Here is a 22,603-nt window from a genome sequence, read left to right as displayed (position 1 = left end):
TTATGATTTAATCCATGCTGAAACACTACTTTCACATCCAGAAACTGGTTATAAAAACATTCTGTGTATAAGGTAATTATATTCTGTCTTATTCAAGATGTCATTTATGTTTGATGGGTAATAGATAATACAGAATTCTTTTTATAATCCAGATGTCTGTAACGATTATGGTTGGGATGTTGGATTAGAGAAACATATAAATAGGCTAATGACTCCGACTTCTTTATGAGAGTCTTTCTATTAAAAACAATTGCCAATTGGTGATTGAAGAGTCACAAAACAATGAAGATATTTTATGTAATATGGCTTTCTATTTAAGCTGGGAGATTTGTACTATCCATTTTCTGTCTGTGTTTGTCTTTTTTCATTTATTCATTAACTTTATTCAAGAAAGGGTTTCAAGCATTGGGATGTTTGTTGGCAAATATCTGTTTGGTCTGTTTGGTCCAAATAAATTGAAAGGTTTTCTTTTTAAAAATATTCATTCATTCATTCATTCATTCATTCTTCATTCAGAGAGAAAGAGAGTGTGTGCAAGCATGGGGAGAGGCAGAGACAGCGAAGAGAGAGAAAGAATCCCAAGCAGGCTCTGTGCTGTCAGCCTGCAGCCGGACATGGCACTCGATCTCACAAAACTTTGAGATCATGACCAGACCTGAAGTCAAGAGTCAGATGCTTCAATGATTGAGCCACTCAGGCACCCCAGGAAGGTTTTTATCCATTAAGCACTTCTGGGGAATATTTGAGTATTATGTATTGTGTGGACATGGTATTTGTATCATCCATGGTATAATCAGAGAGGCAGAACCTGTAGTAGCTATATATCGAGAGATATATTGTAAGTATTGAAAGATAATTTTACATGATTTTGGGGACTGACTAGGCAAGTCTGAAATCCATTGGGTAGGTCATCAGGAAGGGCAGGTTCAAACTGTCAGGCAGAGTTTGAAGCTGCAGCCCAAAGTGGAATTTCCTCAAGTTAAAAAAAAAAAAATCCTCAGCTCCGCTTTTGAGACCTTTGAATGATTGAATCAGTCCCACACAAATTATCTAGTATGATCTCCCTTACTGAAAGCCAATGGATTATGGGCTTTAATCATACAAAATACCTTCATAGCAACACCTGGATTAGTGATGCGTTGAAAACCTGGTGACTGTAACCTATCCAAGTTGGTGCATCAGAAGACAATCACACTATTCTAACTTTCTTTTGTGTATGTCTGTGAATCTATTATAAATTTTATGATAATCATATAATTTCTCTTTAGTTCTGCCATTAGAAGTAGCTTTCAGTCAGGGCATTGTTTAGGAAGTAGCTAAAGTTGTAATTAAAGGAACTATTTTAACCTAATCTGTTAATGCTGCTTCTGTTATTGCACTTTTGTAAGTTTCTCAAAACTGCTGACTATTGCTGCTGAAAGGACATACTTTTGTTTGACTTATCCCATAGCATCCTGAATTTAATGTCAAAAATGAGATAATCTGTATGTATAGAAAGGAGTTGTAAACCTTTTAATTGAAAGAGAAGTTTTAAGAGATAACAGGAGGCTTTATGATATCATAATTTAAAGGTAAAAAATGTGTAGCACAAGTAAGAGACCACTAAAATAATGAAAAATAACTATATTCAAAATATTTACAAAAAATAAAGCCTTGCATACTACCATTAGGTTGGTAAGTTTTTCTTACCTTTGATGGTTTCCATCATCCTGCCGATACCAAACAGTTTTTCTATTCCAAATGAAGTCTAATTAATATGAGTAGTGATGTAGTGATGCTATACAGAAGCTGAAAGATATGAAAGAATGAAAGTTGTAGAATCACTGATAATTTTGCTAATCTTACAAGATTATTCTGAATTGCTTATAACTCTGAAATTCCATTTTGATTACAAAATACCATCTTTATTTTTTATTTTAAACTTTTTTAAATATTTATTTTGGGGGAGAGCACAAGCAGGGGAGGGACATGTAGAGGGGGACAGAGGATATGAAGTGAGCTCTATCCTGACAGGCTGGCAGCAGCGAGCCCGAAGTGGGGCCTGAACTCACAAACTGGGAGATCATGACCTGAGCTGAGATCATGACCTGAGCTGAAATCGGACGCTCAACTGACTGAGCCACTCAGGTGGCTGTCATCTTTATTTTATTGCCATTTTTGCTTTAGATTTTTAAATTTAAAACGTATGTGGAACGTTGTTTCATGAAAATTAATGTTTATATATTGTCAAAAATATATCTTTGTAGGGTGAAATAAGTTCTTTTTGTTGTATACTGGGTGAAAACGCTTTAGAGGCACATTTGGAAAATCTCTCGTTTTTAGTAGGAGTCAAGCCGCATGTTATTGTTTCAGTTGTTTGTTTCTTTCCAAGTTTACTACTGTTAATAGATTTAAGTCTCTAGTCTCTTTAGATTCATATAATCTACAGGTTGCCCATTGTTTTCACTTGGATGTCTCTCAGACATTCTAAATTAACATGTCCTTCTCCAAAGATATGTCTTTTTGAGTCATACCTTTCCTTCTGGTTCTCTTTCCCTGGGAAACATGATGAAATGGAATGCCATCCTTGTTACCAGGCAGCAGTGTTCATGGATAAAAAATGACCTTGATAAATAAGTTACGTCTTGTCTAGAAGCTCCGTGAATGAACTGTATGTACTCGGTTGGAAGACATAGTTTTGGACTTTTCCTGAGTATGTTAATTCTTGTAACTAAACATGTAATTTTTGAGACCCTTGTGGCAATGCCCATAAGGTTGTTTCAAGAGACGTCACTGTTACAGAACTTGTGGCTGGCCTCTACGCCAAGATGGGGCTCACCCTTACCTGTGAAGACCTTGTCTGTTTGCACATGAACTGGGACTTGGGTTGAGGGCCGAGACTAAACCCTTTTATTGCTGCTAGAACTTTTCTTGTGAAAGAGAAACTTTTGACATTGCTTGGATGCTATGTTTCTGTCTTATATATTGCAAATGGGTCTGATGCCCTTTATGGTCTAGGATAGTTTTAAGAGTCCAAGTGTCTAGCTGGAAATAAAAGACCCTCATGTGGGTATTACAAAGTCCAGATCTGAACTCCGCCTCTGCTGCCCCTTTTTCCAGCAGCAGCCTTTTCCATTTTAATGGTTGACAACTGCATCCTTTCATTCACTTAATCAAAACGCTGGAATCATCCTTGATTCTTCTTTTTCGTCTCCTGTGCTACATCCCACCCCTCAGGGAATCTTGTTGCCTATTCTTTCAAAACATATATGGTGTTTTGTCAATTTTTAGAACTTCCACACTTATCGTCCTGGTTTGAGTCACCATTATCTCTTGACTGTTTTACTGAAAAAGCATACTAAACAGATCTTCTACCCTTACTCACAACAGTCTATTCTCAACATAGCTAATCCTTTAATACATAGGATCATCTCTTCTCACAATTAAAGTGAGTAGCAGAAGTGTCCCAATTTTTTTTTTTGAAGGTAGAAAATTTATTTCTGAGACAAGCATTTCTCCCAAAATTTTAGGGTATTTCCTAGGCACATATCTGTGGAATACTAATGTATATATGTATATATAAGTATATATATTCCACATGTATGTGGAATACTAATAAGCTTTACTTTCTTGATAAAATTGGCCACACTCAGATTTTGAGGATGCCTGATGCAAATTAGGTTTTCTGGACTTTTCCTAACACTCCCTGCTTTAACCTTTTGTGATTATACCTTTTTGTACTTAATGTCTGTCTATAGAAATTGTGATTATCAGTCAGTCTTTCTCCATCTCCTCAAATATGGCCAGGCTTTACTTCGTTTTTTTGAATTGTATAATCTGGGACAAAAGTAGCATACTTTTATGCATTGTCAACATGAGGATTAAATAAGAGTAGATTATTTATTCTGAAATGATGTGGTTCTTTTCTTCTCTTTTCTTTCTTTCTTTCTTTCTTTCTTTCTTTCTTTCTTTCTTTCTTTCTTTCTTTCTTTCTCTCTCTCTCTCTCTCTCTCTCTCTCTCCTTCCTTCCTTCCTTCCTTCCTTCCTCCTGGCTTTTGTACTACTCCCTCTGAAATAGCAATCACTGTTTCTTCCTGTAAAATAGCCTCTAATGAAGCAAAAATTTTAATTTCTCAAATGTACATCTGTTTTCCTAAACTGGAAAAGTTTCATGGAATGTTCACCCAAATGATATTATCTTATGGAGGTAGGAAAAGAACTGCTAATGGAATCAGAAAAGATCCATTATAATCTTAATTGGTTGCTGTTTAGCAGGATCATTTAGGCAAGCCACTTGAATTTTTTTAGTTCTCATTAACTATAAAACGTAAAATTTCTTATATGTGCTGTCTTGGTTACAGATACTAGGATGTTGTACCAACAGGTGAATTTTGGCACACTTTCTTCAAAGAGTCCTTAGAGATGGGCACTTATTGTTTCATTAAATTTGCCTCTGTTCAAAGTTGGGAACTGGCTCTTGCAGACTACATATAAAATATATATATTTGTATGTTAAGTTGTGTATTTGTCAGTATATTGAGAGCAGATTCATTTTTCAGAGATAGACTAAGCTTACTAAGCTTAAATATACAACCAGAATGTCAATTTGTTAACTTATAATGAGAAATTTCTCTGCCAGAGAGTGGAATACTCCATTCTCTACCTATAGGCAGAACAAATGGTAAACCGCATTATGATCAAAAGGTGTGTGAAAACATGGAATTAGAATAAATAAATTGAGTTTAATGACTTATGGTGAGATAGCATGTTTCTTTCACATTATGGAAGTGGATTAGCCAAGAGGACTGGAATAACTTAAAATCTTGGTTTACATGTCCTTTTCCCTAGATAATACTTACATGGATTCTGCTAGTATTTGTATATCTTTCCTTTTATTTAAGTTTGTGTAGCTGATCCACCAGTCTTCTATCTGGTTGCTTGTATTATTTCTTTAAATATATTACTTAGATAAGTTAATATTTTATATTTCAGTATTTTCACCTTTGGAATGGTTCTCTTTTATTTAGGGAAATTTGCATCATCTGTGTGATGATTCTTCTTGATAACTTTAGTTTTTAAAGCAGTTCCCCAGTCATTATATATTTGATTGCCATAATTTTTAAAAAATGTTTGTTTGTTTATTTAGAGAGCATGTGCACAGGTGTGCATACATGGGGGAGGGACAGAGAGACAGAGGGAGAGAGAATCCCAAGCAGGCCCCACGCTGTCAGCACAGAGCCTGTATATCAAGGCTCAGTCTCACAAACTATGAGATCATGACTTGAGCCAAAATCAAGAGTCAGATATTTAACTGACCGAGACACTCAGGTCCCCCAGAGTTTTTCTTTTTCTAAATTATACCTTTCATAGACAATATATTAAGCTTTCATCGAGTCAGTGTAAGACAATTGTGTTTTAGTTTTTGTTAGTTATAGATATAGGACCATATTACAGGTAACTGTCACTATTTTTGGTGAGTTAAATACTGAATATACTAAACCTTAGATCGATATTTCCCTTAAATGAACAGTTCATAAAGCTTCACACCAGTTCCATGAGTTTGTAAGTTTATCGTTTTTCAGCAGTTGTATTTCTTATTAAAATTTCCATTTTTTTGCTTCAGTCTTTTATGCTTATCAACAAGCAGAACTTTGTAACTTAATTGGACTTTTGTGACAGACATTTCTTAGCTGAAGTCCCATACCTCTTCTTTATTTTTACTTTGAGATATAAACGGTTTTCAGTTTATTTCAGCTTTATGCTTCATTAATTTTAATGAATATAATGACAATAGATCTTTAAATGACATATTTCTGTGTTTGGGCATATACAATTTCTTTCAGGAAAAGCTGAGAGTTTAGGTGTCTAATAGCTGTTCTTGCCTTTAACTTATTGGAAAAGGGGATATAAAGACATCCAGCAGAGTTAAGAAGTTTATGATATGTAGTAGGCCCAAAGTTTGCTTTAGAGTCTCCACTTTAGTTTGTTGATAGACGGCTTTACTTGTCTAGCTTTAAGAATATGTTGGCATGCTAAGTATTTTTTTTAAGAATAGTATTTTCATCATATTGATAAAAGAGTAGGTTGGTCTGCTGTTGTTCAAAACTGTTATGACTATAAAGTTTATAAAAGCCACATACATGCTTTATATATACAGCCATGTAGATGCTGGCTAACTCTGAGGGGAATACTGAAATATAGCACTCTATTTGGGTAGTATAAATGCTACAGACTTAACTGTGGACAAAATACTGCAAAACTCTAAAGTGAACAGTTTCATTTGTATACAGTGATACTAATCTTTTGAAAACTCCTAAGTTTTTATAGGGCTGTTTTTTTTCACTTTAGGAGGCTGAGTCAGGTTCTGGCAAATAAGAATTCTTTTTGTGATCTACTGAAAGCTGTCAATCTGTTGCTGTCAAATTTGTTTATTTCTATTTTATGATTTAGGTAACAGGAAAAGAAAAGAAAAATATTTTAATTTTAAGGCACATAGTGATTAAGTCAAGAAGTATTAATATGCATTATAAAAAGATTTAGAGGAAGAACATCATGGGCATACAGGAAGACAATTGTGAGGATAGTAGCTAGTAGCTCTTTTCAGAGAATAAAAGAAGAAATCTGCAATTGAAGGAAAAAAATATACATAAAGAATTGAAAATAATCTCCATAGCTGAAAGAGAATAGAAATTGTACAAGCTTTACATTAAAGGCTTAACAAAAGAGAGGAAAGAAGAAGTAATTGTGACTTGCATTTTGCTAATATTCCCATACTGTAACTACATTTCCTTTGCCATTTGATTAACTGGAAGGACGGATGTGAACTTGAAACTAGTTTTGTTTTCTTTGGGAATAGTACATGGCTAAGAATTTGAGAACTGCTGGCTTTACTTTATTCTTTTAATTGGCCTTTGTAAATTACTGTATATGTGCTAGGCATGTTTTTTTCTTTCTTTTTAGACTTTAAATAACAAAACAGTAACTTCTTTTTTTTTTAACATTTTTTTAATGTTTTATTTATTTCTAGGAGAGAGAGAGAGAGAGAGACAGCGTGAGCAGGGGAGGGTCAGAGAGAGAGGGAGTCACAGACTGAAACAGGCTCCAGGCTCTGAGCTGGCAGTCAGCACAGAGCCCGACGCGGGGCTGGAACCCACAAACCGCGAGATCATGACCTAAGCGAAAGTCGGACGCTCAACCGACTAAGCCACCTAGGCGCCCCCAAAACAGTAACTTCTGTTGTTGGTGTCATTTAAATATACATTTCATTGAGAACATTAGTTTTTTTAAATACTTAAGTTTTTATCTTTCCTTTTTTTCTAACTTTATGTGTTTACTATTAAGTGGTCTATATTTTGTTTCCTTGTCTTTTATTTCTCATTGTTTACATCCTAAATGCACGCACACCCCCTGCCCCACACTTGCATGCACAGACACACATACACAAATGGCAAAGCTTTACATTATTTTATTTGTTTTTTTTAATCATTGTGGAAAGAAGGGTGTGGGCTTTGAAGTCAAACAGACATGTATTCTGATCTAGCTGTGAGATCTTGGACATAATAGATAAACTTTGAGTCTTAGGTTCTTCATGTATAAAATAGTAGTTTTGGTAAGAATCAAATTGATTGACACACAGTATCTTTTACAATGCCTGGTGCAAACATACTCAGAGACAGTTCTCTCCCCTTTATTTCACTTGGCTTAACTGAGATTTGAACTATTCTTTTTGGTCATATAGAAAAGAATGAATACTATGCATTGTTAACACTGAGCAGAGGTCTCAGGGTTATCTGATTCTATCCCTGTTTACTAACTTTGAACTACTTTATGTTTTATAGCTCTCTGTATGTTGTAGGTAATTGATAGGCATGTAAATTCTCTGATGTCTAATGGAGTTTTGAATGACTTCCTTCTCTCCTTTGGGAAAAAAAAAAATTACTTCCATTGCAGTTCATTTCAATATTCCTTACTCACCATAAATTTGTGCTATTTTGGCTTTTCCTTTGATTGATTATAACATTTGCTTGGTTGCCTCATTGTATGAATAGAATCAAATCTTTCCTATGTATTCCTTATATGTCCCTGAGTCAAATTTTACCCTTTGTTGGGACAATTACTCTTTTATATTTAAAATATTTAATATTTAAAATATTTCCAAGAAATATCTAAATAAATTGTCAAGAGTAAATTGGTTTATAAAAACCAATTATGTGTAGCACACTAGTATTTTAATTATTTGATATTTGGGATGTTCCAACAGTGATATTAACTCTGCAAACAATGGTAGGGGGGACTTTCCATAATATCTAACCATTAAGTACTTTAGATAAGGCTTTGTTTTTTTATTTTCATTATTTCAATACTGATACTATATTCTAGGGGTTAATTTTCCAGGGTAAAATGTTGCAGATCTTTCATGTTCTTGATTGTAATGGTAAATCTACAACTATGTATAGTTTGAGTAAGTAAATAGATAATAAAGGGGTCACAAAAAGAGCGCAAGCACTTTTTTCCCTTAACTATCTCATCATGTTGTAATCAGTTAAAAAAATTACATATGTATATGTATAATTGACACATAACATTATATTCATTTCAGGTGTACAACATGGTACTTTGATATTTGTATACAAGTATACTTTGCAGACATTGTGGGTTCAGTTCCAGACCACCACAATAAAGTACATATTGCAATAAAGAGAGTCAAATGAATTTTTTGGTTTCCCAGTGCATATCAAAGTTACGTGTATATTATACTTTATACTCTATTAAGTGTGCAATAGTATCACATCTATAAAAAAGTACATACTTTAATTAAAAATCATTTTTTAATGTGTATTTATTTATTTTGAGAGAGTGTGAGAGTGCGTGCATGAGGAGGGGCGGGACAGAGAAGGAGAGAGAGCCTCAGGCTGGCTCGAGGCTGACAGCTTTCCCTTGGCACCCATGCGGGGCTCAGTCTCCCCAACCGTGAGATCATGACCTGAGCTGAAATCAGGAGTAGGATGGTTAAGGAACTGAGCCACTCAGGTGCCCCCAGTTGAAAAATCTTTATTGCTAAGAAATGCTAACTATCATCTGAGCTTTCAGCTAGTCATATGTAATCTTTCTGCTGGTAGGGAAGCTTTTGCCTCAGTGTTCATGGCTGATGAGTGATCAGGGTGATATTTGCTGCAGGTGGGGATGGCTGTGGCGATTAAGATAATAAAATCATAAAATTTGCTGCATCGTTGACTCATCATTTCGTGAATGAATTCTTTGTAGCATGTGATGCCGTTTGATAGCATTTTACTCACAGAACTTTTTTCAGAATTAGAGTCAGTCCTCTCAAACCCTGCCACTGCTTTATCAGCTAAGTTGATGTAATGTGTTAAATCTTTTCTTATCATTGCAACAATCTACACAGCATTTCACCAGGAGTAATTTCCATCTCAAAAAAACACTTTCTGTGCTCATCAATAAGAAGCAACTCCTCACCTGATAAAGTTTTATCATGAGATTGCAGGAATTCAGTCACATCTTCAGGCTCCACTTCTAATTCTAGCACTCTTGCTGTTTCTGCCACACCTGCAGTAACTTCCTCCACTGAAATATCTAACCCCCTCAAAGTCATCCATGAGGGTCAGAATCCATTTCTCCCAAACTCCTGTTCATGTAGGTATTGTGATCTCTTTCCATGAATCACAAGTATTGTTTTTTTTTTAAATTTTTTAATGTTTTATTTATTTTTCGGAGAGAGAGAGAGAGAGAGACAGCGTGAGCAGAGGTCAGAGAGAGAGGGAGTCACAGACTGAAACGGGCTCCAGGCTCTGAGCTGGCAGTCAGCACAGAGCCCGACGCGGGGCTCGAATCCACGAACCGCGAGATCATGACCTAAGTGAAAGTCGGACGCTTAACCGACTAAGCCACCCAGGCGCCCCAAATCACAAGTATTGTTAACGACATCTAGAATGGTGAATCCTTTCCAGAAGGTTTTCAGTTAACTTTGCCCACATCCACCAGAGGAATCACTGCTTACAGCAGCTGTAGCCTTATGCAATGCATTTCTTAAAGAATAAGACTTGAAAGTCAAAATTACTCCTTGATCCATGGGCTGCAGAATGGATGTTGTTGGCAGGCATGAATACAGCATGAATCTCATTGTACACGTCTATCAGAGCTCTTGGATGACTAGGTACATTGTCAGTGAGCAGTAATATTTTGAAAGGAATCTTTTTTTTCTGAGCAGTAGGTCTTAACAGTGGGCTCCAAATATTCAGAAACCCATGATGTAAACAGATATGCTGTCATCCAAGCTTTGCTTTTCCATTGATAGAATATAGGAGCGTAGATATAGCATAATTCTTAAGGGTCGTAGAATTTTTGGAATGCTACATGGGCATTGGTTTCAACTTAAAGTTACCAGTCTCATTAGTCAGTAACAAAGAACATCAGCCTGTCCTTTGAAGCTTTGATGCCTGGCATGGACTTCCCTCTAGCTACGAAAGTCCTAGATGGCGTCCTCTTACAACAGAGGTGTGGATGCTGTTGCATCTACAATGACAATGCGTTGTTTGATGTAGCCACCTTCATTAATTATCTTACCAAGTCTTCTGGATAATTTGTTGCAGCTTCTCTATCAACACTTGCTGCTTTAGCTTATACTTTTATGTTGCAGAGATGGCTCCTTTCCTGAAACCTCATGAACTGACCTCTGCTAACTTCACACTTTGGTTCTGCAGCTTTTTCACATCTCTCATTCTTCATAGAATTGAAGAGTTAGGGCCTTGCTATGGATTAGGCTTTGGCTTAAGAGAATGTTGTGATTGGTTTGATCTTCCATCCAGACCACCAAAAATTTTTTCCATTTCGGCAATAAGGATGTTTTGCTTTCTTATCATTTGTGTGTTCACTGGTGTAACAATTTCTGTCAAGAAAATTTTCCTTTGCATTTACAAGTTGGTTAATTATTTGGTGCAAGAGGCTTAGCTTTCAGCCTGTCTCAGCTTTTGACATGCCCTCCTGACTAAGCTTAATCATTTCTTGCTTTTTATTTAAGGTGAGAGATGTGCAACTGTTCCTTTCACTTGAACACTTAGAGGCCTTTGTGGGGTTATTAATTGGTCTGATTTCAGTATTGTTGTGTCTCAGGGAATAGAGAGGCCTGAGGAGAGGGAGAAGGATGAGGAAATGGCTGGTTGGTGAGGCAGTCAGAGCAGACATCATTTATTGATTAACTTTGCTGTGTTCTATGGGCATAATTTATGGTGCTCCAACACAATTATAGTAGTTAACACTAAAGATCAGTGACCACAGGTCATCATCACAAATACAATAATGAAGAAGGTTAAACATTCTGAGAATTACCAAAATGTATCACAGAGACAGGAAGTGAGCAAATGCTGTTGGAAAAATGCCATCTGCTTGATGCAGTGTGACCATGAACCTTGAATTTATAAAATATGCATTATCAGCAAAGTGGAATAAAGCAAAGCTCAATAAAATGACATATGCCTGAATATTGCAAAATGATCACTATAATACTTCTAGTTAACGTTCAGAAGTGATTTTTTTTACTTACGAATTTTTTAAAGATCTGTTAGCAACTTTCAAATATGCAATTCAGTATAACTAACTTTAGTCACTATGCTGTACATAACATCCCTATGACTTATTTATTTTATAACTGGAAATTTATACCTTTTAACCTCCTTTACTCTCCCTGCCCGCCACCCTTGGAAACCACCATTTGTTCTCTGTATAACTCATATTTCTTCTTTTTTAAAGATTTCATATGTATGTGAGATCATACGGCATTGACTTTCTCTGGTTTATTTTAATAGCATAATGTCCTCAAGATCCATTGATGTTGTCACAGATGGCAAGATTTCCTTTCTTTTTATGGGTTGATACACACACATATACATACACATACTACATTTTCTTTACCCCTTCGTCCTCTCATCTGCTGACAGACCCTTAGATTGTTTCCATGGCCTGGCTGCTGTAAATAATGCAGCAGTGAACATGGGGGTACCTATATCATTTCAGGTTAGTGTTTGTGCTCTTTGGATAAATACCCAGAAGTGGATTTGCTGGATCATATGGTAGTTCTATTTTTAATTTGGGGGAAACCTCCATACTGTTTTCTATATTAGATATATCAATTTACATTCTTGTCCGCGGTGCCCTAGGATTCCCTTTTGTTCATTCTCGCCAGTATTTGTTATTTCTTGTCTTTTTGGTAATAGCCATTCTAGTATTACTGTTCATTCAAGGTGTGGGGTGGTATATCACTGTGGTTTTCATTTGCATTTTCCATGTGATTAGTAACGTTGAGTACCTTTCATCTATACCTGTTGGGCATCTGTATATTTCCTTTGGAAAAATGTATACATATTCATATTCTCTGTTCATTTTAAAACTGGGTTGTTTGTTTTTTTGCTGTTGAGTTGTATGAATTCTTTATAATTTTTGGATATTACCCCCTATCAGATATATGACTTACAAATATCTTCTCCCGTTCGGTAGGTTGCTTTGTCATTTTGTTGATGGTTGTCTTTGCTATACAGAAGCTTTTTAGTTTAATATAGCCTTACTTGTTTATTTTTGCTTGCCTTTGCTTTTGGTTTCTAAAAACAAATCCTTAAGGACCCAGCTTCCATAGACTGGGGAGTCAAAAACTGCCTCAGCGAATCAGTTTAACATACTGCTTTAACTTAAGTCATGATATATTTTTTTTTCCTTCTCTTTGGAAATTGCTTAGAATTTGCCTATGTTTGGTCACTTTTGTGATTACAAATCTCAGATAGTAAGTTGGCTTAAAGATGTATTTATGGTTCTGAGATATTTCTTCCATATTTTTCAAAGTTATTAGATATTACTGTCTGCATTTTATTAATTTGTTTCTTTTTTTAAAACTTTTTAGTTGCTGTGCCATTTTTTTTCCTACTATGATAATGAAGATGTAGTGGGGATTTAAATAGATTATTTTTTAATTTCCCTGTTCAAAAAGGTTTATCTGTATGATATGAATTTGTGTTGAACATTCTAGTGATGGATTTTGAAGACACTGTGTCTGTATGTCTCTTTTATAAGTTGAAACAGTTTTTTAGTCATCCACATAATTAAAAAAACTGCTCATTATAATTTGCAGTGTATGGTGTCAACAAAACAGCTTTTAGGAGCATACCGTTATTCCTCAAAGAGGCAGAGAGAGGTGGAGCCTGTATTTATAGAATACTCTGGAGAGTAATTAAAAATAACTATATTGGTAGAAATTTCATGGATTTTGTAATCACTTTTATTAAGAAAGTGACTGAATCTACCTTGTGTTCTTGTATCTTAGCCTTTTAAAAAGCTATTGTAGATTTCTCCATTAGTCTCTAACCTAGATATCCTAGGTAATGTCTTGAAATCCACTAAATAATAAATCAGGGGGCATTTCTTGGAGAGAACCTTCTTGGATAGAAGTAACACTTCTAAACAGTGTTTTTCTGCCACTTAAAAAAAAGCCTATACACTTATTTTGTATTTACTAACAAACCTTCATATTTAGATATATTATTTAGATATTCCTCAACTTTTGCATATTTTTTGTTTTCCATAACTGAGTGATTTCCTTACATGAGTGAATTTCAGAGTCTCAACAATGAGCCCTGGACTGGAAGAGGTGGATTCATCCATAGACCTGATAATAAATTAGGATATCACAGGATTTTAGGGAGATGACAATTTGTGTAAGGTAATCACCAGCCTCTGTGAAGTGAAAGGATGCTGCAAGACAGGAGCCTCTGTTGAATAAAGGGAATGTCTGAATGAAAAAGTCCAAAAATGTTTTTTAAGTTAAAAGTTGTAAAAATGATTATCATTTTATTGGTGTTCTCTTTGTGAATTATTAACCATTAGCGGAGATCAGTAGATTTCTTTGGGTACAGTTAAGAGTGTCTGAGCATTTACACCTGTTTCTTGTTTAGATTTTATAAGAGTTATGCTTATGTAAAAAAAAACAACAGAGTTGACCACAGGCAGAATTACTGGAAAAAAAATTGCATAGTATTTGGAAACTTGGTCTTCCTTTGCTTATGTGGTATTCTGACGTAGTGGGCTTTTTTTTTTGTATTTTAGAAAAGGTCTGTCAATGAAAAATGATATGCCCAATCACTTTGCTGATTACCGTTACAAAGTGGAAGAGGAAGAACTGCCATTCATTGTACTTTTAGTTTTATAACTGTCATGAGTATATGCTGACCTTGTATTCTCTGTCTTAGAAAACCAAGGATTTCACATTTGAAATGAAGCAAATTGTGTCTGTACTCTTTCTTGCTTAAGATTTAAAAGCATTCAAACAAACAAAATACCCAAGAAGCAAGATTTTGTAGAATTTCACTTCTTAAAAAATATTTGGCCGAGTTTTTATGTGGAAAATGCTGCTGGGTATACTTGATCTTATAAAGATTTTCAGCATGAAGACTGACACCATTCAATTTTTTAATAGACCAAAGAATACTGTAGCAGTTTGAACTTTAACAGCTGTATTTTCTTGGCTAGGTAAGAAGATGATTATATTTTACATTTTGGAATTTGTAATTTTCTTTTTTTTTCTTTCATAGTTTATTGTCAAGTTGGTTTCCATATAACACCCAGTGCTCATCCCCACAAGTGCCCTCCTCCATGCCCATCACTCTCCTTCCNTTATCCATTTTGAGTTTATTTTTGTGTATGGTGTGAGAAAATGATCTAGTTTCATTCTTCTGCATGTTGCTGTCCAGTTCTCCCAGCACCATCTGTTAAAGAGGCTGTCTTTTTTCCATTGGATACTCTTTCCCACTTTGTCAAAGATTAGTTGGCTGGAATTTGTAATTTTCTAAGCAGACATGAAATGTGTACCATCATTATTATTGAATAACATTTTTGGCCTATATATATGGACAATATTTACCAATGTGGCTTTTTTAGGGTAAATTATTGTTATTGGATAGTCATCTAAAATGCAGGGAAGACGTGTGAATTATAGCATAGTGAAAACCTTAGAGGCTTAACTGAAAATACCCAGTTTTCACTTAGAGAGTAATGCATTTATATGTTCTCTTTTCATGGCCCTGCTCATTTGTTTTCTCATTTTATTTTTAAAGTAGGATGTGGATTATGATATATTCAGTAAACATTCATATTACCCAGTTAAACAGATTTCTAAAACATCACTAATACCTCATAAGTTGAAAGCATATGTAAATTCTAGGCGTTTGAGGTTCAACTTTCTTTGTTTCTGGAATAAATATTGTGATTAGCAGGATGCCAGTTAGGCTTGCACCTTCAAGTCTTGTGTTTATTAGTCTGTTGCTGATTCTTGACATCTTTTCAGAAAAGCATAATTTACTTGAGTGAACTAATTCATCCCTATTTATCTTTAGTTTGAATTAGAGTTTTTTCCTCTCTTACTTACCCAGAGCAAGTTTGATCAGTGGGATAATGTAGCTCATGAGGGTACTTCAACCAGGAATGGCATTGAAACAGGAAGTCTTCAGAATTAAATTTTTAGGCATATGTAATTATTTTTCTCGAATAATTATTTATATTCGAAAATTACACTCATGAATCTGCCATTTAATTTAAGAAGCAGAGTATTAGCAATTCTTGTACTTTTCTTCTGTCCTTTCCCTATGCTTTCCTCCAAAGGGAACTGCTGTCTTAAATTTTGTGTTATGTTTTCCTTACTTTTGTAAAGATAGAGTTTATTGTATACATGTATATCTCCTCTGTGTTGTTGCATATACCTATAGTCTCTTTATGTTCAGAGATGTAAAAACTCTAATGTATGATTATGCCACAGCTCATTTAGCTGTTCAACTCTCAGTAGGTATTTAGGCTGTTCTCACTTATTTGCTGTTATGAACAGTATTGCTGGGGGTATTCCAATACATGTTTTTCATAATATCAGAAGTCTTTATTTAGCAATTTTACATAGGCAAGGCTTTTGTTTAGACTAGGTATTTTTTTCCCTTAAGAGCAATTCTTCAGATCTCTTGTTTATTTTCTATTTAATATAATTTCCCATTTTGCTCTTTCCTCTTTTTATTTTGACTTACAGAAAAGCATTAAGAAATGAACAAAAGATTCCCGTATATCCTTTGTCAGTTTTCTTTAGATATTAACATGTTACCGTATTTCCTTTATTTTTGTTCTTTTTTTCCCCTTCCTCCTCGTCTTATATTTTTCTGCCTCTTCTTCTTCTCCTCAGTATTTAGCGTTGTTTTTGTTCTTATGCCGAGAACATATAGACAAAAATACCATGTCCCAAATTAACTTGAGTTAGTTCTTGGCCTCCACCCCACCCCCTTCCACACTTTGTGGTGTGATAAGATTATCCATTTAAAATATGGTTTAGTTCATTTATTACTCTTTGTATTTTATTTTAGGATTCAATCCCTTTATTCCCCTGCTTGTTGATTTTAGTGTTATTTTATTGAGTTATATGAAACATGGTTTCAAAAATCAGAACCATATTAAAAAACCACACTCATAGACAAGGTATTTCCACCATCCCTTTCATCTGTCTTTCCACTTCATGCCACCTGTCTTCCACCTATCAGTCTCATTAGTTTTGGCTTTATTCTCTTCCCTGTGTTTCTTTTATGACAAATGAGTAGGTGCACGGATCTACGTCTTTTCATGCATTCAAGAACTATTTGTATATTTTCTTTTTGATGTCTTGTCTGTTCACATTTTTGCCTGTTCTATAGGCTGTTTTATTCCTAATGTTTTTCTCGTAAGTCTTAAGTTTTTTCAATATATTAAGAATATTAATCCTTATCTGTGATACATATTATGCATTCTTTTTGTTTATTAGCTTTTAAAATTTATTGAAGATAAGTTTGATACCTACAAAGTTTTTATATATTTATTCTCTAGTCACGTTTATCAGTTTTTTCTTTTATTATATGTGGAATCAAGTTGTAGTTAAAAAGCCTATTATTACACGCAAGGTAAAGAGGAACTCGTATTTCTCTTAATTCTTATATGGTCTCATTTTTTATGTATTTGGAACTCTGATCAATTTAGAGTTTACATTTTTATCTATAGTGTGAGGTATGAGTCTAATTTTATCTCTTCCCAAATGGCTAATCAGTTGTCCTTGCACTATTAATAAGCCCATCTTTGCCTTAGTGATTTGAAATGCCATTTTTATCACATATCTCTAAGTTTCACACATACATGGGTCTATTTCTGGCATATTCTTTTGGTCTGTTTATTGCTGCACCAAATAAACACACTGTTTTACTTATAAAGGGTTTATTGTGTGTGTTAATATAATTTAAAATACAGTGTGTCTTAATAAGATCTGTAGTATGTTTTAACATAGTTTAATTTGGTATATTATAATGAGGGGGTAGTATCTTCCTTATACTTTTGCATGTTTAGTATTTTTTACCCATTTTTGCTTTTCCATGTGACCTTTAATGCCCATTTGTCTAGTTCATTTATGAAAAAGCTTATTGATGCTTTTATTGGCGTTATATTAGAACTGTTAATTAACATAGGGAGGATGACATCTTTGTAATGTTTAGTTGCCCTATCCAATTCCAGAAGGTCTTTTCCTTTGTTCAGGTCTACCTTTGAGTCTTCCAGTAGTGTTTTCAAATTTTCCTCATGTTTCATGTTAAATACGTAACTAAGTACTTTATCTTTGTTGTTATGGAAGATAATATTCTTCTTTACAAGTATATACTCTAAATAGTTACTGTTTTTACAGGTGATTGCTATTTCTGTTTAAGTTTGTATCCTATTTTATTGCAATGTGTGTATTGTTTTAGTTAATAGGCACATGGCATAATTTTCTTCCTTTTCCTATTCTTATCCTTGTGTTTAATTTCTCTTTTCTGTCTGCATTGCCCTGTCCCTTTAGTGGAATGTTCCATGGTATGGAGGTAGTAGTCATCTTTGTTTTGTTCCTGTTCATATAGGAAACAGCTTTAGTTTTTTTCCATTAACATGCTGATTTTAGGACTAAGGTCTGCATCATGCTCAGAAAGTGTTCATCAATTCCTATTTTTTTTTTGAGTATTTTTAAAAGATATGGGTATTCATTTTTATCAGAAGTATTTTCTTTGTCTTGGCAATAATCATATCATTTTTCTCTTCAAATGTATTAATATGGAGTAGTTTGTTAATGGATTCCTTCATAGTGAACCAGCCTCGTATTACAGGAACGAATCTGCTTGTTCATTGCATATCATTTTCTCGATACGGTTTTAAATTCTTTTTACTAATATTTTATTTATAACTACCTCATTATTTGTGATGCTTTAAAAATCTGTAATGATTCTTTTCTTGTATTGTCTTTATCAAGCTTAGCTGTCAATGTTATGTTAGTGTTATGTAATGCTAATGACATTTTCCTTTATTTTCAACATTCAGTAACAATTTTAGAGCNAGCACTGAGTGTTATGTGGAAACTAATTTGACAATAAACTATTAAAAAAAAACATTAAAAAAATTAAAAAAAAACAATTTTAGAGCACTAGAATAATTCGTTTTTTGAATTTCTGATAGAAATTTTCTTGAAGTGCTTTATCAGTGAGGTTGTTGCCTGATAATTTTATTCTTTTCTAAAAGAAGTTGGTCTACTTTTAAGTGTTTTTTTTCCCTAGCTCTAATCAGAACAACTTTTAGAAGCTACATTTTTGTGGAAAATTGTTCATTTTATTTGTTTTCAAATTTACTTAGAAACCTACAGAGGAGTTTTATTATTAAAAATATTCTCATGCTTTCATTATGTCCCCTTGTTATTAATTTGTATATTTGTACCTTCCTCCTTTTATTATTTTTTAAATTTTTGGAAATGTTTGTTTTTGAGAGAAAGAGAGTGTGCAAGAGAAAGCAGAAAAGGGGCTGAGAGACAAAGGGAGATGGAGGATCCAAAGTGGGCTCTGCACTGATAGCAGCAAATCTGATGTGGGGGTCGAAGTCACAAACTAGTGAGATCATGACCTGAGCTGAAGTTGAACGCTTAACCAACTGAGCTACCTAGACACCCCTCTCCCTTTCATTTTTAATAAGTTGACTACTATTTTATATATTTATTCTTTTAGAAATTCAGGGATTTTGTTAATAAGGTTTACTTTTCTTCTTAATTTACTTCAGTATCTGCATTATCTTTATTTTGTTTATTGTGCTTTCTGAATTTTCTTTGTTGTTTCTTTTCTTTCTTTTTTTATTTATTTCTGAGAGAGAGAGAGAGACAGCATGAGCAGGAGAGAGGAGAGAAAGAGGGAGATACAGAATCTGAAGCATGCTCCAGGTTCTGAGCTAGCCATCAGCATAGAGCCCGATGTGGGGCTTGAACCCACGACCTGAGCCAAAGTCGGATGCTTAACCAACTGAGCCACCCAGGCGCTCCTCTTTGTTATTTCAATGTTAGTTTGTGAGCTAGGCATTTATTCGGTAATTTTTTTTAATTGATTGAAGTGTTCAGTACTGTAGATTTTTTTCCAATTTTTGCTTTAAATGTATCCTATAGGTTATATATGTTGTTTTAATTATAATTATTTCTTAGAAATTCTGTCATATGTTGATAGTGGGACATTTAAATTGTATTATGGTTGGGTGGTAGTGGAGCAGGTGAAAAGATTCCTGGGTAAGCTTGTTTTGAATGTTGACAAATGATAATTTCAATGACAACTTCCATTTACTGAATATTCATCATATACCTATCTAGAACAATGAAGTGATTTACATACATCATCTAATTTAAGCTGTATAGCTTTGTTTTGAGCTACATATTCTTTCATCATTTTCAGATGAAGAAAATTTTAGAGAATCCCAAGCAGGCGTGGCACTGTCAGTGTAGAGCCCAATGCGGGGCCTCAACTCATAAACCGCAAGATCGTGAAACCAAGTGACTCACTGACTGAGCCACCCCGGCGCCCCAAATTTGAATCCATTTTTGACTCCACAGTTATGGCTTTTACTTAGGTGGTATATTGTGAGGTCACAGAGATATTGAACAGTATGGCATAATTAGAACTGTTAGTAGCACAGTGTGACTGTGCTGTGGAGTGAGGTTGGCACCTAATGGTATCATTTCTGGCTTGGGCAAATAGTTCTTTGAGGTGCTATTAACTCGGATGGAAAGCATGAAGCAAAGCAGGTTTATGTAAGATGATGGGTAAGTGTGACATACTACTTGACAGCTAAATGGAACTGTCTGGTAGTTGGGTGAGTATATGAATCTGGAGGTCTGCGGGTGGTGTGTACTGAGACATGTGAACTTAGATGTTACTAGCTTATAAGACGTTATCTAAATAATAGGTTTTGAAAGTGATAATAATAGTGTGGACACTGGGAAGAACAGAGGGTGTAGGGAACAATGGAACTTAAGATTGAATGGAGAAAGAGCCTGAAAAGGAAACAAGGACAAAATAGTCAAACTGTTAGGAAGAAATTTAGGAGATACTGGTATCGCAGGTACCAGGGAGGAGGTTCAGAAACAGGGAGGATCATGGGAGCAGGTGTTCTGGAGAAGTAAAGAAAGATCAAGCAAGAGGTTATCATTTAATTTAATAGTAATTGAAAGGAAAGTTATTATCTTAAATGATGGATCCAATGGAGTGATGAGGGCTGGGGGAGGAAGAAAAAAAATGGAGACAAATCATTTAGAGACAAGAAATTTGGTTATAAAGGGCAAGTGTGATACAGGGTGGCGATAGCTAGGAGACAGTGTGAGGGATTCCTCCCTGCCCCTCTTCCTACTTGCCTCCCTCAGCTTCTCCCTGCCTCTTCCCTGTACGTATCTCTTTCCTTTCTTTTCTCCCTCCTTCTCTCCCTCCCTTTAATCTACCCACTTTTCCTTCATCTTTTCCTCATATGCTATACTTGAACATATGTTACAGAATGAGAATTTAACTCGGGACAATTTGATGTCTTAGATTATGGTTATAAATATGAGTGACATAAAGAGATGTTAAAATGTTCAAGTGTTAGATCAGAATGATATTTTTAAAGAGTTTCTTGAACCAGGGAGCTCCTGGGCGGCTCAGTTGGTTAAGAGTCTAATTCTTGGTTTCGGCCTAGGTTATTAATCTCACAGTTTTGTGAGTTCGAGCCCTGTGTTGGGCTCTGCTCTGGCAGTGTGGAGCCTGTTTGATATTCTCTCTCTCTCTCTCTCNCTTAAGTCTCCCCTTAAAAAAAAAAAAAAAAAGAGTTTCTTCAACCCAGGGTCATAGTCCCACAAACCCTTTATACCCAGAAATACGTGTAATTGTCTAACAAATTTTAATGATCTTTGAAATAGTAATGAAAAGAGTATCAGCACAGTGTTAAGTGCTTTACATAATTTAGTCAGTTTAAGCCTCATCACCACTTGCTTGTCAGTTTTTTTTTTTAATATTTTTTAATGTTTTATTTATTTCTAGGAGAGAGAGAGAGAGACAGAGTGAGCAGGGGAGGGTCAGAGAGAGAGGGAGATACAGACTCTGAAACAGGCTCCAGGCTCTGAGCTGGCAGTCAGCACAGAGCCCGACGCGGGGCTCGAACCCACAAACCGCGAGACCATGACCTTAGCGAAAGTCGGACGCTTAACCGACTAAGCCACCCAGGCGCCCCCTGCTTGTCAGTTTTACAGATCAGAAAACTGAGGGAGGTTAAACTTGCCCGTGGTTCTACACCTGGTGTCCAGTACGGTGCTAGAGTCTGTGGTGCTAATCACAGGGCTGAGCTCCCTGTCACTGCACTGTGGTATTTGTTGTCATGCCTTTAAAAACTCATTAGTAATAGTTTTTGTTACAAATTTTAATTCAGAGTTAGAAGCTAGGCCATTTTGACATTTTAGGGAAATCTGTTAGCATACAGAATAGTGAAGATTAGAAAAAAGAATTTCTGAAAAAGATATACCAAGTACAAACATTAATTGAAATTCTGGTTTTCTGTAATTTAGTTAAAACAGTGAAATGTGTGTGGGACAAGGTAGAATCCCTTATCCGGTATCTTAAAAATTCAGTATTACAACACAGTAATAGTGTATATAAGATAATTGAATGATCCCATAGGGTACTAGTCAGAAATTGATATATTCTTTAGCTTTTAAATACCTAATGACCTTATAAATGTCTTTCCTCAGGGAAAAATGCAATTTCCATTGTGAGCTGCCTTCCAGAATTTATGGTAGAACTTCACTGACGTTGCCACTGATGCCAATGTGGAATAAAGGTCTTTATAATTTAGGAAGTCAAAATGTATAAATGGATTACTGTTAAAATTTATTTAGTTACTCATCTTAAGCTTTAAAATACAGAATGCAAACATTTTTGAATTTTTAGAAGAACATTTGAAAATAAAGTAATATAAGCTTTTTATTTAATCCTTGTCAGTATTTTTGTCTTATTTCATCTTGGCAGTTAGCTTTCTTTTCATGACCTACTCACAATTTGAACCTACTCACAATCTAATAATGTTTTGGTGACAAACTAATTTCAACATTACTTTTTTATAGAGACAATTCAAATTGACTTTAATATGAAAATTATTTTGCCTATTAGAGAAGAAGTAGTTCACACAGAGGCGGTTGGATTAGCTATTTTAAAGCAGTTATTCTTCCCCTTAGCTCAGTTTACTTTAATAAATATTCAGTTGATTTGAGGCCATTGCC

The 22,603-nt window shown here is 34.9% G+C and overlaps 1 protein-coding gene across 4 annotated transcripts in view; it reads left to right on the top strand.

Moving 5' to 3' along the window:
- CCDC91 (coiled-coil domain containing 91) overlaps positions 1 to 22,603 on the top strand; it is a 342,402-nt gene that overhangs the window by 99,857 nt on the left and 219,942 nt on the right. For 2 of the 4 annotated variants that reach the window (XM_077774525.1, XM_077774524.1), the window contains exons 1-2: positions 19,999 to 20,125; positions 22,076 to 22,164. The exons of the other annotated variants lie outside the window; for them this stretch is intronic. Coding sequence is in view for 1 of the 2 variants with exons in the window: in XM_077774524.1 (XP_077630650.1) it covers positions 22,146 to 22,164 (19 nt within the window). In the remaining variant the exon portion in view is untranslated. Of the gene's footprint in view, positions 1 to 19,998; positions 20,126 to 22,075; positions 22,165 to 22,603 lie in introns of those variants that run through there. 4 annotated transcript variants of the gene reach the window in all.

This window comes from Crocuta crocuta, unplaced genomic scaffold (genome assembly GCF_008692635.1).
Source record: "Crocuta crocuta isolate KB4526 unplaced genomic scaffold, BGI_CrCroc_1.0 scaffold176, whole genome shotgun sequence".
Classification (NCBI taxonomy): domain Eukaryota; kingdom Metazoa; phylum Chordata; class Mammalia; order Carnivora; family Hyaenidae; genus Crocuta; species Crocuta crocuta.
The sequence above is the reverse complement of the archived record's forward strand: the minus strand, read 5'-3'. Positions and strand labels throughout refer to the sequence as shown.